We start from the raw sequence: 16,745 nt of genomic DNA, 5'->3' as shown, positions 1-16,745 counted from the left end.
TCCTGCTGTACACGAATGTATCATGTCACCATAGCAACTAAATCAACAAATAGCTGCTGCAGCATCTGCTTCTGGATCATCTAACGTCAGTCAACAGAAGGCTCGGGTTTAAGAGAACAAAGCTTCCAAATATATTCCATTTTATAAGTGCGTTTTTAATTTAGCCTCCTGATTCCCAGATAGGATATACTAAGCAGGAATGAGCCAACTTCTGACTGTATCCTTGAATATATGATGCAGCTCATGACTCGTGTGCAAATAAGCCAGAAGGGGGGTGGGGGGGAAGGAATAAAGAACACTTTAAGAGAGAATTTAAAAAAATACAGCAAAGAAGTGATCAGTTGGATTTTAATGCACTTGTTCTTAAATACTCTTTACTCCATACTGTGCATTTTTGTTTGGTACATTAGGTGGCATGGAAAGGGAAAAGCATGTTTCCCAATTCTACTTTAAAATTTCCTATTTACATATATGCCTGCCTTAAGTAATGCAAGAACCAGAAATACCTTTTATTAGGTATTAATATTTAAGGCATTGCAGGTGACAAAGATTGTTTCCCTCTATTAGCCCCCAATAAAGAGTGGAACTGAACGGAAATCATCCAGTATTACTTTCTGACAATTTAACATCTGCTGCCTCTAATCCCAACAATAGCAGGGGTCCATTGGCATGCTCTCACTTGTACAAAGACAGCTATGTAAGGGAAAACACTCATTTCTCTCTCCCTGTGAGAATTTACTTCAAATACCACATACAGTATAAGCCTGTGCTTATGGTCTAAGTCCTGGCCCCTAAGCAGACATGGCAGATGAAAGGGCATCTTAACAACCTGGTACCTGCAATGTGAGAATGTTAGATCACTGACTAGACATTGCCTGAGCCACAGAAAGATTAAACATTATTTGGACAGTATTGTCTGAGCTTTATATAAAGAGACTCAAGCCTACAGCTCAGTTAAAAGAAAGGCTATTGGAGTATTCTATCTTCAGTTCACATTCTCTGTGATTCATCAGCACAATGTTCTTTATCAAGAAAAAGCTTTCTAGGTCAAGATAACAGTTCTCCATATCTAGCATCATTTTATTACTGAAAACATTTATGTTTAATTTTAAAAGGGGCTGTTTTTTTCCATCTGTGTATGGTCTTCTGTTACATGGAATGTTGCAGCTACTTTGTCTCCCCAAAGCACGGTCCAATGAATGGGGAAAAGCAGACACAGAGTCTGGATAATTCCACTGCAGCTCTGAAGCTGATGCACTGGGGGTGATGCATTTGTGGGTTTGATGCCCCATTTGCATGGCCCTAAGAGCTACTGATGTCAGAACATTGCAGGGCTGCAGTGCTGTTATTCACGAGCTGCACACGAATTGCCAGATGGAACCACAGCTGTGGTCCAGATAAGGTGATGTCAGTCACAAACGTAGCACAATTCAGTTTTCCAAAATATCTTGTCCATATCATTATGCTGATGAGGCAAAGGACAACTCTTTTTCAGAATGAAACCTGCTAACATTTCAGAAAGTGGTTAAATGGAAAAATGCAAATGATCTATGTAATGTATATTACTGACAACATAAGACCATAAAATAAGAAGGGAAAAAAAACCCAACAAAGTGACATCAGTTATAAAAGTTGGATTAAAACTATGCCTAGGGTCTCTGGCAACTCAAAACAATTTAAGAATCTCATGCTTTTCAAGAATTTCATTTCCAACTATAACTGTCTTAATGTCATCTTTCACAAGACTGCTCAAACTCCACCTTCTATTAAACCTTCTCCTTCCCTACTTATGCTGGCTGAAAAGTGAAAAGTTCTGAAAACTTGACGCTGATTTCTGCATTAGGTGGTATTAATTCATGGCAAGCTAGGCATAAATGTCTGTCGTATCTATTCAGAAAGGTAATGCCAGAATTTTTGTCTAAAATCTTGTTTTGTAGCACAAATTACAGAAAACAGGCTTCTCACCCTCACTTACAAATGTCTTACAGATACCGATCATCACCAAGGAACACTATGCAATGTTCTTAACAATAAAGTTTCACTTTCCTAATGAAAAACAGAAAAGATCCGAGTAGTAAAAGTTAGTAGCAGATCTCCTTTTCCAGAAGTCAGGAGGAAATCCATACAGAATTAAGTGGATATTTAGAATCACAGAATGGCCTGGGTTGAAAAGGACCACAATGCTCATCCAGTTTCAACCCCCTGCTGTGTGCAGGGTCACCAACCAGCAGACCAGGCTGCCCAGAGCCACATCCAGCCTGGCCTTGAATGCCTCCAGGGATGGGGCATCCACAGCCTCCTTGGGCAACCTGTTCCAGTGCATCACCACCCTCTGTGTGAAAAACTTCCTCCTAATGTCTAACCTAAACCTCCCCTGCCTCAGTTTAAAACCATTCCCCGTTGTCCTATCACTGTCCACCCTCATAAACAGCCATTCCCCTCCTGTTTATATGCTCCCTTCAAATACTGGGAGGCCACAGTGAGGTTTCCCCAGAGCCTTCCCTTCTCCAAGCTAAACAAGCCCAGTTCCCTCAGCCTTTCCTCACAGGAGAGGTACTCCAGCCCTCTGATCATCTCAGTGCCCTCCTCTTGACCTGTTCCAAGAGCTCTGCATCTTTCTTGTACTGAGGTCCCCAGACCTGAACTCCAAATGGGGCCTCACAAGAGCTGAGTAGAGGGGGACAAGCACCTCCCTCTCCCTGCTGGCCACCCCTTTGTTAATGCAGCACAGAACACAGTTGGCCTTCCAGGCTGCAGGCGCACACTGCTGGCTCATGTCCAGCTTCTCGTCTATCAGGAACCCTCAAGTCCTTCTCCACAGGGCTGCTCTCAAAGAGATCTTCCCTCAGTTTGTATAAACACCTGGGACTGCCTCGACCCAAGTGCAGCACCCTGCACTTGGCCTTACTGAACCTAATTAATTTACTTAATATGTTGCAGTAACAATTCACATGCTTGGGATTTAAAGCAAAAAGAAAAGGAGAACCAGATTTTTTAATGACAACATGGCTTCTCCTTCAGTTTCTTGAGGCTATCTTGCCAAACTGCAAGACCTCTGGATATTTTCAGGGGTGACAGCAAGCAACTGCCATTTTTCTAATATGCAGCTGACATAAAAATCAACAAGTACTTCTTCACCTTTAACTACTGCTCCAACATGCTGCCAGCACCACTGCATGCACTTTGACCACTGACTATCCCTAAAAGTAACTGGGAAAAGGAAGAGGTTGCTATGTTAAGTACTACTCAGTGGAACCAATATTTGAAACTATACATTTCTGTAAGTCTTTGCTGCTTTGTGTAGTACAGGAGGTTGGAAAGATCTGATAATTGGTGACCATTTCTTCTGGCACAGGGAGCTTTTGTTTATGAAAAAGTTTTAAAAATTCTACTGTACCCATATGTTTCCCCCCCACACTTCTTCCACATGAAGAGCAGAGCTCCCTTGATATGAAAGATGAGCTGAAAGCCGATCACAGGATGAGAAAAAGTAGATGGTTGGGAGAGCTGGAGCCTTGTTTTGTAAAAATAGAAAGCCTTCTAAGAACCAGTAAAAAGAGAAATGTTAAAATCTGCATCTAATTTCACTGACAAACATGTTCAAGACTTGTCAATGTCTACGTATAACAGTGTCCCTATGCTCCATGTCTCACATTTCATTGCTGAGAAATATTTACTTTTTCTTTTTAATCTACTTCATCTGTTTTGTCTCTTCTCTTCTGTACTACACAATTCTCACAGCTTGGCTAAGCAAAGTTTTATTTGTCTCATTTACAGCAAACCCAATCTGTTTCATTTGCATAGAAACAGGCTGTGGTTAGTAGAAAGTGCACAGATTTGCTACTTAAAGTAATCCCACTGTAATATCTTTAAATCATGAAAAAAACAAAAACCTAAGAGTTACAGAAGTGTTTCAAAGGATCTGTATAATGCAACTGACAAACATTTGTGTTTCAAAGTTTTAAGCTAATCCTTGTTTACCAGGAATTAGAAGGATATTGTTAGGAGCAGTCACTTAACTCTGGAACTTTCTGAAACATCTGGTCCTGGCCAGAAGTTACAAACATCAACCTCCATAAATAAAAAATACAAGATGTGAACCAGATTATTCTTATTTCAACACAGTCCAATGAACTTGAGTTTTACAATGCTAAGCAAACTGAAGGAAGGACAGAGCTCATACTGCGCAGTAAAGCGGTAAGGGCTAAGCTTCCAGCTAATCCTCACAGAGGATGGCCAGTCCCCTTGATAGGCACCTTCCATACGTCTGCTTTATTCGAAACAATCTGAAGCAGAATCAGGGAATAAACTCATTTAAGTTGTATCCAGACAGATTAAAAGATAGAAGACTGTCAGATTAACTTTGGAAAATGAATTTAACAGGGATTCGTGTCTGAATGAAAGGGACAAACAATTAACACTTCATTGCTCAAGGAACTACTAATATTTGGGTAGACTGTTCCAATGCTTACAGAATCAAGAAGTTCATAGGTGTTAACAACTCTTGCACTTCGCCTGCAAGCTGTACCAGCAGTTGCTGCGTATTCTATATCAAATATGTGTTATTTGGTGTTCCACTTGCCAAAAAGCAACTACTTTGGATGACTGTCTACACCCCTAATCAAGCTGTGAAGGTCTAAATACTGTGATGATCTTAAAAAGCACACATTTGAAACAAGCTAAGTTGTCGTGCCACAATTACAGCGCTGCTAGTATTTTGCCTCCATAAAATGCCTAACAATACATTAAACAAGAATCCTACAAACATCACAAAAGCTGGTTGAGATGAGGAAACTCAGGTTAAAAAAATAGAAGATATGCATGTGATGATGCAAGTCAATGGCATTCCTCACCTAAAAGAATTTCTTTGTCAGTAATATCTAGACATGTCTGAAAACATGCACAATCAGTCTGGCATTCATGAGAAACAATATACGACATTATAAAGCAGTCAGGATCAACCTTTGGCCTAGCACTTTAATACATGATTTCAGAAAGGTTATAATCCTACAGTTGATTCTTCCTCTGTAGGCTGAGGCAGAGCCATTTCAGCACTTACTCTGATCTCCATCAGGTTTCTGCAGTACAAAAAGAGAATCCAGCAAATGGGAAACACGCTGCATGCCTTACTCTACAGTCAAGAAGTTACTCCAACATCAGGTTACTGGTGGAGAACTTCGCCAAGTGCTTGGCAGCTGAGATCATTCTGGCTGTGCAGTGCTCTGTAATTTATACTGGAGTTATTCCAAAGGATTAAAGAGAAGAAGGGAGAGAAGGTATTGCTGCCTTCTTTTCCCTACATTTTTGACAAAGATTTAGAGTCTAAAACTTACCTGAACAACAACTAGAAACTTGAATTAAAGTAAAAATGCCCTTTTAAAACAATCTCTCTTTTCCAATGCAATTGTAAAATTCAGAGAAAAATGTAAACAAAGAAGATGAAAGAGTGTAGGCATCCATCTTCTAAAGAGTTTACAAAATTGTAAAAATATGTAGGCCATCAGTTTGCAAAGAATATGGACAAGAAGAGAGTTTTGTTATTTCCCAGCATTTCTTATGACAGCTCCGTTTGGCGACACAGGAATACGTTAAAAGCTTGTAGTATTAAAGATTGCTATTTAAAGTAGGAGTGTTAAATCCGGACTACCAAAGGAAGTGCCAAAGGAAGAACTGTATTCTGAAGTTATTAAAAAAAAATGCATTTCACACACATACAAGTAGGATAGCACGGGTTTTGATGGCACTTCTCAAGCAGTCTCTTGCAGCCCCCCTTCTTTCTGTCTTCCAGAAGTTCTCCCCACATACTCAGATTCGGGTATCACTGGACATCAAAACACTGCATGGACAACATGAAACAGCGTTAGGAAAGAAACTGAGGGCTCTCTCCTAGATTCAGTGAGGTTAGGAAGGCTCAGCCTGTACTGACCAAGTGATGGAAACTCCACAGCCTATAAATATCTTTCCTGTGTGTTTTCTCCTCTACTTTCAAAAAGAAAGAGAAAGAAATTAGAGCCAAAGGCCTTTTTTTTTTTTTTTTTTTTTTTTTTTTTTTTACTGTGGTGCATAAACCAGAATCTACTTCATCCCTAAGGACATCATTCTGACTGCTCTATGAAATGTGTAATTCTGGAACATGCAGAGGCTTAGATGGACTTTGCCCACTTATAAATTAAGAAACTTCTCAGTCACCATGAGAAACAGGCTTAGCTAGCAAGCGATGTACTTCAGATGAATTTCAGTCATTAAAGGAACTTTGCAAAGCAGTTACATTTTTGTTTTGCAGAGAGATTACAATAGCTACCTTTTGAAGAACAGACGTAAGTTCTGAGGACTACTCTGTATGTTTTTCACTCTGGCATTCAGATCCTGGGCTCCACTTAACATTAAACGTCCAATGGAAGGAAGGAAGCAATCACCATGCCTGAGCCTACACAGGACACCCTTCCAAATGTTGATGACAGAGAAGCAAAGACTCAGGAACTGGGAGCACCTGCAACAGACTGCAGAGAGGAACTGGGCTACCTCAATGCTTGTAGCCACAGGTCGTTTGCGCCTACTCATCTCATTAAATAAAGCACTTCAATATAGGCACAGCTCTTTAGTCACCTTACTAAAACAAGACAGATATCGGCTTCCACTGTGTGCTTATTTCTCCCCATTGACTGTACTTGCAACCTAGAGTGACTAACACTTGACTTTAAATCTGATTTTCCCATGTCTCCCACATCTCCAAAATGTCAGCTTCCAGAGGCTCATTCCACAGGGGGAAGCCATGTCACAAGTATCTTGGGAGGAATCTAACTAAACTAGAGACTAAAACTGTTCTAGGATTCACAGCACACAAATTAAATCAGATGTTTAGAAAGAAAGAGGACTATCAGAGAAGCTTTATGAAACTACTTAATTCCACGAGTCTTCCTACTGAATACAAGTAGGAAGGCTGAGAACTACACAGCCTTCGTTCTCCTTTGTACATTTTTTTTCAGCTGGTAAATACTAAAATATATTCAGATGCAAATATTAATTGTGCACTAAATCCAATGCTGCTTTTTACTTACCATCTAAGAGCAATACAATATTCGTACCTAACTAAAAAATGAGGGTATTTTGAATTCTATCACTTTCTGCTGAGAACAAAGACCTCTTCTTGAAATGTAAAGCAAGTTTTCAATGCATTTGCAGTCAAAGATACAGCTTAAATGCACAAGAGAAAATTGCTTTCAAAGGCAAAAAGCAGTCTACATTTAAGACTTCACTCTTCCTGACCAAAAGAATATGAAGGATTTAGAGATACAGCAAGGATTAAATAATCTTTGGGCATCAAAACTCACATCCTTTTTACAGCCTTTTCTAAAAAACTCATAACCGACTTTTACAGAAAGTATCTTTTGCATATGAAATGTCCAAGATAAGTTTTATGTATCTTTCAGTGATGACTGCTACACAGAACTACTAATAAACACTGCAAAAAAAAAAAAATAATCAGCTTCACAATCACCTTCTGTACATTGGAGCTGCAGTATTCTATGCAGAAGAGTGTTAGTGATTCCAGTGGGCATAATTCTGTTGCATTTCAGTGCTATGAAGTCACTGAAGTATGGAAGAATAATTGTCAACTAAAACCAGCTTTAATGAGTCCCTGAAAAAGTTCGACATATACACTAATCCAATAGAGCCAAAGGGGAAGTAAAAAAATAAGACAGAAGCAGCCATGCATGTACTCTATGAAATCAAAACAAAGATAAAAGGAAGGAAAAGAGCACAATACGGAAAGCCGTGGGAACATTTATAACAGTGTATGTTTTTAAACAACATTTAGCACAGATTATTTTCTTAGAGGAAAAAGATTATGCAAGACATGCAGTTGTAGGCTTGACTTCCAGCAGCAAGGCAAAACCAAAGCAAGCTGGAACTTGATTATATACCATATGCCTTTCAGAAACAGAAGCATCAGATGAAAAACTGAGGAAAAACATTCAGTAACCTGATTCAGATCTTTATTACCTTTCTGCTTTAACCCCGCCTATATAATCAGAAAGTCATAAAAGGGAATTTTTAGAAGTACTTGCTTTCATAGCTGTCTGACCAAAGACTTTAAAAGGGTAATGCCAACTTTAAGATCAAAGTCTTCATACTCAAAGAAATCCATTTTAGAAATACTAACTTGTAGATTTAATGCTAAATATCTATTTAATTCCAAGAATTCGCAAAACTCAATTTGCACTTAAACTCATATACTGCGTATACTGCGTATACAACACACATTCCATATATATTACACAAAAACATCCAGGCTGGATGTGGCTCTGGGCAGCCTGGTCTGGTGGTTGGCAACCCTGCACATAGCAGGGGGGTTGAAACTAGATGATCACTGTGGTCCTTTTCAACCCAGGCCATTCTTTGATTCTATGATAAACTAAGTATCTAAGGTAAGCAACCAGCTTCATAACCTGAAGGTATTTTTGGTGGTATCTCACTGAGAAATAAAGCTGACTAAAGGCCAAATACTTTGTGCCCCATGCCTCAAAGAAAAGGAAACATTTAGGAGAGGGCTACTCAGAGTGTTATCTATCTTCTTGGTAATGAAGGACACCAATTTTAGACTGGGATGTCTCTCCGCGACTTAACGGCTTTAGTGGGAAGGTGCAAAGAGGGTCAGAACCGGAGGGCTGCTGCAAACTTCTGTCAGTAATTTATTGTTTTGTCTTGGGTAGAGCACTGGGTGCAGTAGGGACTGTCTGAAACAATTTAACTCCAATTTACTATCAGGAAAACAAAGAACCTGTTACAGAAAAAATGAACTTTCCTCCACATTTTCCTGGGTGGTTCGCTCATCTCCACCACAAAACCAGGACTATCCTTCACATCCAACCTCAGTAATAACCAGTAAAGCTGCACTGGAGTAATCAGCCTTACGTGAAAAACTCCAAAGCACTTCTGTCCTCATACAATGCTTTCTTAGTATAAGCTGGTTTTTCTCAGCTTCTCCATATTTCATACCCATCATTATCACTAAGACTGAAGGAGTACACTACCCATTCTACCACATACACTACCACATTAAACACAGTGGTGATACAGTGTAAAAGCAGTGCATAATAAAATGAGAAGAGCTAACGGGCTCCAAATGTGCTCTTCCTTTTCTTCAGTTTCGTACTGTGAAACTAATATCAGCTTCTCTGAAACTCATCTTGTGAACTGTTTTGTTTTAAAATAGGGTGGAAAGTTTCAGCTTTAACCTGATCAAGCTCTTCTTTCCTGTATGTGACCTTTCATCTTAACACATTCCAATATTTGTACTACTTCAAGTTTAAACTGCTAGCAGAGCTTTAAGTACTTGAAATAGATCTTGAAAATATGTACTGTTCTAGAAAAGCATTGGATGGTCTTTATCACTTCAGTACCTCATTTACTGTTCCTGCTGAGTCCAATCACAATACTATCAACAAAGCTTGCTGCTGGGTCCTTGGCTACTTGGGTCACAACAACTCCATGCAATGGCAAGGGCTTGAGGAGATAAAAGTGCCTGACAGAAAAGGACCTCAGGGTGCTCATCACAGCCAGCTGAACATGAGCTAGCAGAGCGTTCAAGTGGTTGAGAAGGCCAACGGCATCTTGGTCTGCATTAGAACTAGCGCAGCCAAGAGGAACAGCAAAAAGCTGGTGAATGACTAGAAGGCAACAGAACAGCTGAGGTAATTGTGGTTGTTTAGTCTGGAGAAGAGGAAGCTGAGGGGAAACATTATTATCCTCTGCAACTATCTGAAAAGAAGTTTTAACAAGGAGGGTGTCATTTCCTCAGATGACAAGTAACAGGATGCAAGGAAATGGCCTCAATTTGCACCAGGGAAGGTTTAAATTGAACAGCAGCAAGGATTTCTGCACAGAGAGAGTGGCCAAGCACTGGAACAGGCTACCCAAGAAAGCAGCAGAGCTCCTAGCCCTGGAGTTAAGAGACATAGGAATGTGGCACTGAGTACACACTAGAGTGATGGGGCTCCATTGTAAAACAAACAAAAAAAGTAACCTAATATTCAGGTTAAAATATTTTTCAAAACACAAGAAAAACGCCCAACTGCTTTATACTTCATTACATTTCATTTGAAGACGTATACATACTTCTTTCATCAGTATAACAAAATTATGTTTGTATTTTTTGTTATGTTTGTATTGTAATCACAGAATGGCTTGGGGTGGAAGAGATTTCAAGGATCATGAAGCTCCAACCCACCCATGCCACACGCAGGGCCACCAACCTCTACATTTAATACTGGACCAGGCTGCCCAGGGCCCCATCCACCCTAACCCTGAACACCTCCAGAGATGAACAGGGCATCCACAACCTCTCTGGGCAGCCTGTGCCAGCACCTCACCACTCTCACAGTAAAGAACTTCTCCCTGACATCCAACCTAAATCTGCCCTCCCTCAACTTAAAACCATTTCCTCTTGTCCTGCTGTTATCTACCCTTTCAAAGAGTTGATTCCCCTCCTGTTTGTAGGCTCCTTTTAGGTACTGAAAGGCTGCAGTGAGGTCACCCCCCAGCCTTCTTTTCTGCAAGCTGAACAAGCCCAGTTCCCTCAGCCTGTCTTTGTAGGGGAGGTGCTCCAGCCCTCTGATCATCTTTGTGGCTCTCCTCCGGACCTTCTCCAACAGCTCTCTGTCTTTCTTGCATTGGGAGCCCCACATCTGGACACAGTACTCCAGATGGGGCCTCATGAGGGCAGGGAAACAATCACCTCCCTGTTTCTGCTGGCCACTTTTCTTCAGATGGAGTCCAGGATATCGTTTGCTTTCTGAGCTTCAAGAGCACACTGATGGCTCACGTTGAGTTTTTCATCCACCAAGACTCCCAAGCCCTTCTCTGCAGGGCTGCTCTCAAGGACTGCTTGATACAAGATGCTGGTAAATTCTGCCTGCCCTTCCCATGGACAAGCCTTAATTTGGCAACCCTGACAAAGGAAACGGCACCTTTAATTCTGAATTGCCCATGTTTTACATACAGAAACCTTTTTCTACATAATGATGGCTTTTTAATCAGCAGATATAAAAGGGGTTTCCAGCAAAATTTCTTGCCACTGAAAAAAAACCCCACATCTGCAAATTCTTCATGAGTCATGTATAAGATGGAAAAGAAGGACAGAAAACAAGTCATGACTTTCACTAGTCGCTAACACAAACCAGTAGGCAATGTTAGCTATCACAAAAGGAAGAAAAATGATCACTGAAGGGCTGACCAATGCTTGCTGAAAATGTATTTTTCCTTTTAACTGAAAAACTCTAGAACTATTCGTTCCTCTTTAGACAACAGTTCTATGAAGAAACTTTATTTTTTTTAAAAAAGGGACACCTACAGTATACATGCAATCAAGAAATCCCACAACTTTCTTCTTTAATCAAATTATTTGCTTGTTTTTCAGATTTAATCTTGCTTGGTTAAAAAAAAAAAAAAAAAAAAAAAAAAAGGCAACATTTTAACAAAGAAGTATCCCCAAAAGAACATTCAGGTAAATATCCGACTTAAAATCCCACACCATTACAAAATGATTTTTGACAGCACAGTTTGCTAATCTTGTTTTTGGAGAAAGCAGAAGTAGTAGTTCAGTCTCAACTACTTTTGTAAGGTTATGGCAATTAGGGAAGGTTCCCAAGGACTGAAAGAAAGTAAATGTCACTGCAATCTTCAAAAGAGGACCAAAGGAGCTACAGGCTGGTGGACACCACATTGAGCCTTGCAAAGATGAGGGAGTAAATCTTCCCAGAAAACATTTCCAAAACACATTGTGGATTTAAAAAAAAAAAAAGTGACTGGGGGTAACCTGTACCAATTCACAAAGGAGAAACTGATAAATCTGTATAGCCTTCTACAATGAAATTATCAGCATGATAAACAAGGGGAAAGCAGTAGATACTGTTTGTCATGACCTCAGTAAAGCTTCTGATGCTGTCTCACATCTTCATATGGAAAACGACGAGCTACAGTTTAGACAGAGGCAGTGTAATAGACTGAGCACTGGCTGAACTGCCAGCATCAGTAAAAGCTATCAGCAACTGTCCACCTCATTGCTTGTCACGGGGCAGAATACTGTTTACTATCTTCAGTGAACACCTGCAAGATGGGACACAATGCATCATCAGCAAGTCTGCAAGTGGCATAAAGTCTGCAAGAGGAGTTGATAGCTGTTCTGCCAACTAGGAAAACCTTGACTAGCAAATGAAATGGACCAGCAGGCATCTTTGGGTTCAGCGGAGGGAAACACAAAGTCCCACCTCTGGAGAAGAACAACCTCATGCAACAGTACCTACCATGTTTGGAAAGTGGCTTTACAAAACTGGACCTAAGGTTCCAAGTGGACAAGTTGAATGTGAGCCAGCAACGCACCCTCATAGCAAAGGTCAACAGCTTCCTGAGCTGCATGAAGCTGCATAGTCCAGTATTAAATGGGGAGGTTTGCGGCCCTGCATGTGGCAAGGGAGTTGGAGATTCATGATCCTTGAGGTCCTTTCCAACCCTGGCCATTCTGTGATTCTGTGAAGTAGAACACTGCCAACAGGCCAAGGGAGGTGATCTTTTCCACAGCTAGAAGCTATGAGATCTGGAGTAGTAGGCCCAGTTCTGAGCTCCTCAGTATGAGAGACATGGATATACTGCAGCAAAAAGCTACAAACATGTTGAAAGAACTGTAGAGTTTGATGTGTAAAGAGAGACAGAGCTGGGAGTGTTCAGCCTAGAGAAGAGAATGTTCAGGAGAGGATTTTATTATCAGTGTGCATGAATACCTGAGAGCAGAATGGAATAAACAACACAGAGCCTGAGTCTTCTTAACAGCACTAGTGACAGGACAAAAGATAACGTGCACAAATTAAAATAAGAAACTCCAACAAAGCCTAAGAAATTATTTCACTCTGAGGGTGGTTGGGAAATACAGCTGTGAAGTCAATTTTCTTGGGGAATATGTAAATCCCAACTGGATATGGCCCTGGGCGACCTGCTCTAGTCGACCCTGCTTTGAGTAGGAAAGGTTTGACTACGTGATCTCCAGAGATTCTTCCCAACATCAAGTAATGTGCTACATGTCTACAAGAAGTTTTCAACAATAGTAGAAAAAAAAGAATATTTACATTCAGGTGAAGAAAATAAATGGTGGAATGCTTAACTTTACATATGCATATTTTGTTCCTTTCTGTTTGCAAGGCTTCAAAATTAAACTATACAAGGCAGAACATGCAAGAAAATAGTAACATTCATTTCCTTGCATGTTAAAGGTTACTGCTTCTCAAATTCAGTATCTGAAAGCAGAACTGGGAGAAAGCAAGAGTAAGTATTGCCTCTTCTCTCTTTTTCTGGAATGTTCTGCCTGTGCACTTAATAAATGAGATTTCTCAGCATTTAAGCTTGTTCTACAAATATCTCACTGCAGCCCAAACCCAATTTCAAGAACTGCTGCAATCAATGCTCCAATCTCGTTTTACATTTCTTTCTTATTTTTACCCTACAAAACAATTCAACAATTCCTCTTTATGATAACTAAAGATCAAACAAGAGACCAGCAGACTCCTGTCATCACAGACAGTGATCTCTCAGTCTGTTCAGATGCTCCATGACACTTTGTTTTTCACCCCTTTTCTTCCATTAGAAGCTGTTCCAGAATCAAGCTTCTCTGGAATCTAAAATATTCTTCTGAAGTTAAAGATGGGGAGAATTATTATATTTTTATATATATATACACACACACACACATGCAGTTTCTCACTGGAGCTGACCCTTCTAAAGCATTACAAAACTGCAGTTGTGCTTTTCTTAGTCATCAGCTTGACTGTTTTTCCCTAACAGAATACTTCAAAAAGTATCCAGGCAGACACAAACATACAAGAGCAAGTCCCACCATTCCAGATGCCCACTTTTAAGGAAGACAGTCACTCTAGAGGCCAAAGTTGTTAGCATGTGTGTGAGCTAATAAGCTCTAACACGGGGCGAAGCTTATCAATCTCAACAAGGTCATGTGATAATGTAAATATGTAGCTTCTAAATTAAGACTTGGCCATGGCTCAACAGCTTGGCAGCTGCCTAGTCTTGCATTTCTATGAAAACATTCTTTCAGAAGACAGTTTTTCTGCTTCATACTCCTAAAAATCTCTTCTCTGCACTAGTTCCATCTTCAGCTCAGTCCCTCAAATACATTAATGACCAGAGCTACATAAAAATACTCCATATGAAGATATTCCAGTCTCAATATCAATGATGCTGTTGGAAAAAGAGAAGGGGAAGGAAAGAGAAGATACTGAAGTTTTCTTACCTGTTGTGCTCCATCCCCGCTAACAATAGGGGAAGTTAGAAGAGGGATTTCACTACTTATAATCGAACTGGTATCCAGTAACGGTGGGTGCTCTGCCATCATCGACGGTACACAAATTCACAAGATCACCTGCAAAGAAAAAGTGACTCAAATGGTTAAACTATACACATCTCTGAAGAGTTATCCTTCAAAAACAGCCTCATGTGAGATTTGTTTGTTTTAAATTACAAAGTTGCACACACCTTAAAACACACCTATGCTTCCACAACATCTCAGCAAGCACGTAGGCTTGAAGATGATGCTTCACCGACTAGGAAAAGCCGTACTTACACACAGGGTAGGTTTAGACCCCCTCTAGTGGCTGAACCTCAGAAGATCCATCACAGCTTTTGAGATATGAAACCAGATTTTTTAACCTTTGATAATAAAGCAAGAGTTTTGTCCGAATTTGACTGGCACTACTGACAGAATGCCTACTGGAAAGATATGAAAACAGAGCAATTGCCTTAGAGATTAGACATACTGTATGTTTGTTTATATCACAGTGGTATCAACTGACATCTATGAACAGGGGCAGCATCAGTACTATTATTTATTTTCTCCTTGTTATTCCCCCAACCTACTTTTTCCATCAAAAGAGACAGGAATAACTGAAAGGTCCAAGTGAGATGAATGAATTCTTAGGTACAATCTTATACCTGTACTTTTAAAAATAAATACAAATTGAAGTCACATTGTTTTGATAGCCAGTAGGCAGTCCTTTAATAACTTTATAAGCAGCTAAAAACTGCAAGAAAAATAAACAGAGGCAAGAGGTCCAGGAAAGCAGTGAGCCACTTCAGCTTTGATGAGTGTCAAAGTAACAGCAGCAGAAGGAAAATCCAACTAAGCGTCCTTATCTGTGACATTAACCAGCCATTAAAAAAATAATAATGTGGTTTATATGCTGTTGTGGTATGAGGACTTAAGACAAGATGAAGATAACAGTTTTTCCATGCAGGAAATGCGTATTATGAGTCAAATGGCTTCTGTAATTCTACTTCATTTAAAAATATCACCAATATCACTGAGTTACATTGGTTTAGTGTACTCTTCTCAATTCTGTCCCATAGACCCTTACACTTGGTTTTTGAAATAAAAGAAGAAAAAAGCAATCAACAATACTAAAGAAACTGATATTTCTTAACAAAACAAAAACAGATGGAAAAAAATCCTATAGAGGCAAGTTGTATATCCAGAATTCCCATAAGTCAATTACATTTTCCATCTTGAAAAGAGTGCTTAGCATCAAATTTATATGTAAAGATTAAGCTGGGGAAAAGCTTAGACAGAATTTCTAAAGCAGAACTGCCTCCCTCCATCAGTACTTACTGTAGCCTGGTGAAACAAATCAGGAAGAGTTTTAAAAGTTACACAGTCCAACAGTCAGTAAGATTACTTGAGCTCATCTGGCTAATGAAACTCTCTTACAAACACTTCTAATACTAACACACCATCTGTTCACAGAGATGTTTACTTACAGTGTATAGCTTGCTTTAAATGAAAAATACTTGACAAAATTCAAGGGATAGAGCCAGTTGAATGACTCCAGTAGGACGTTCTAGAGGTGTTATTTGATTAATTCCAAGAGCTGCTCTTACAGCTTCCTGCACAGAGGTGTCTCAATCTCTACCCCAGCTATACATATACAGTGCAGTCTGGCTGTTTCCATGCTGAAGATTGTCCTACTATAAAATTATGAACTTGAAGAAAGAAAAAAATAAAGCCTTCTGCAATGACTTCAGATACTTCAATTACTTTCTTGGTCTACTCTAAACTTTGGGGGAAAAAAAATCCCTCTAGGTTAAGTGTCTTTGAAACCTGTGATTATTTAAGAATTCATCACCACTTATGCTAAGCCATTTCACAGAAACACAGAATCACCAGGAGGTTTTAGAAAAAACCTCCAAGATCATCCCATCCAACCGTCCGCCTACCATCAACATCTCCCCACTAAATCCTGTCCCTCTGTACATCTAAACTTTTATACCTCCTTAACCAGACCAATTAGTCTCCCAGGCAATGAGGACAGAGTTTTCTATTCCTACCCTTCTTTAAAAGCTTTCCCCCACATCAAAAAAGTCCTCCAGGCTACCATCAATCCCCACAGCTTGTGCAGGTGGCAGAGGGCTGATGAGAGCTACTTGGATCATCTTTCAAGCTAGCAGGTTTGAAGGTAAGCTTCCCAGGATAATATCCAATGACTATTTAAGCAGGGGTTAGAATTAAGACATATCCTTTCTCCCATGGTAGCTACAAACAAGCTCATCCTGTGCCACCTCTTAATCTCACAGGTATAGAACCAGCTATAGTGTCAGAGACAAATTGATTAAAACACTCCAGACTGTAATACAGCACTCTCCTGGGTCTACACAGACATGGATTTCCCCAGGTTTAATTTGAATCAAGC

At 39.9% G+C, this 16,745-nt stretch overlaps 1 protein-coding gene across 2 annotated transcripts in view; it reads right to left on the bottom strand.

Moving 5' to 3' along the window:
* FNDC3A (fibronectin type III domain containing 3A) overlaps positions 1-16,745 on the bottom strand; it is a 114,049-nt gene that overhangs the window by 83,581 nt on the left and 13,723 nt on the right. For both annotated transcript variants that reach the window (XM_048957289.1, XM_048957300.1), the window contains exon 2: positions 14,297-14,425. In XM_048957289.1, coding sequence (XP_048813246.1) covers positions 14,297-14,398 — 102 coding nt within the window. In that variant the 5' untranslated portion in view covers positions 14,399-14,425. The remainder of the gene's footprint in view (positions 1-14,296; positions 14,426-16,745) is intronic.

Source organism: Lagopus muta, chromosome 1 (genome assembly GCF_023343835.1).
Source record: "Lagopus muta isolate bLagMut1 chromosome 1, bLagMut1 primary, whole genome shotgun sequence".
Lineage (NCBI taxonomy): Eukaryota > Metazoa > Chordata > Aves > Galliformes > Phasianidae > Lagopus > Lagopus muta.
This window is presented reverse-complemented; position numbering and strand designations above follow the sequence as displayed.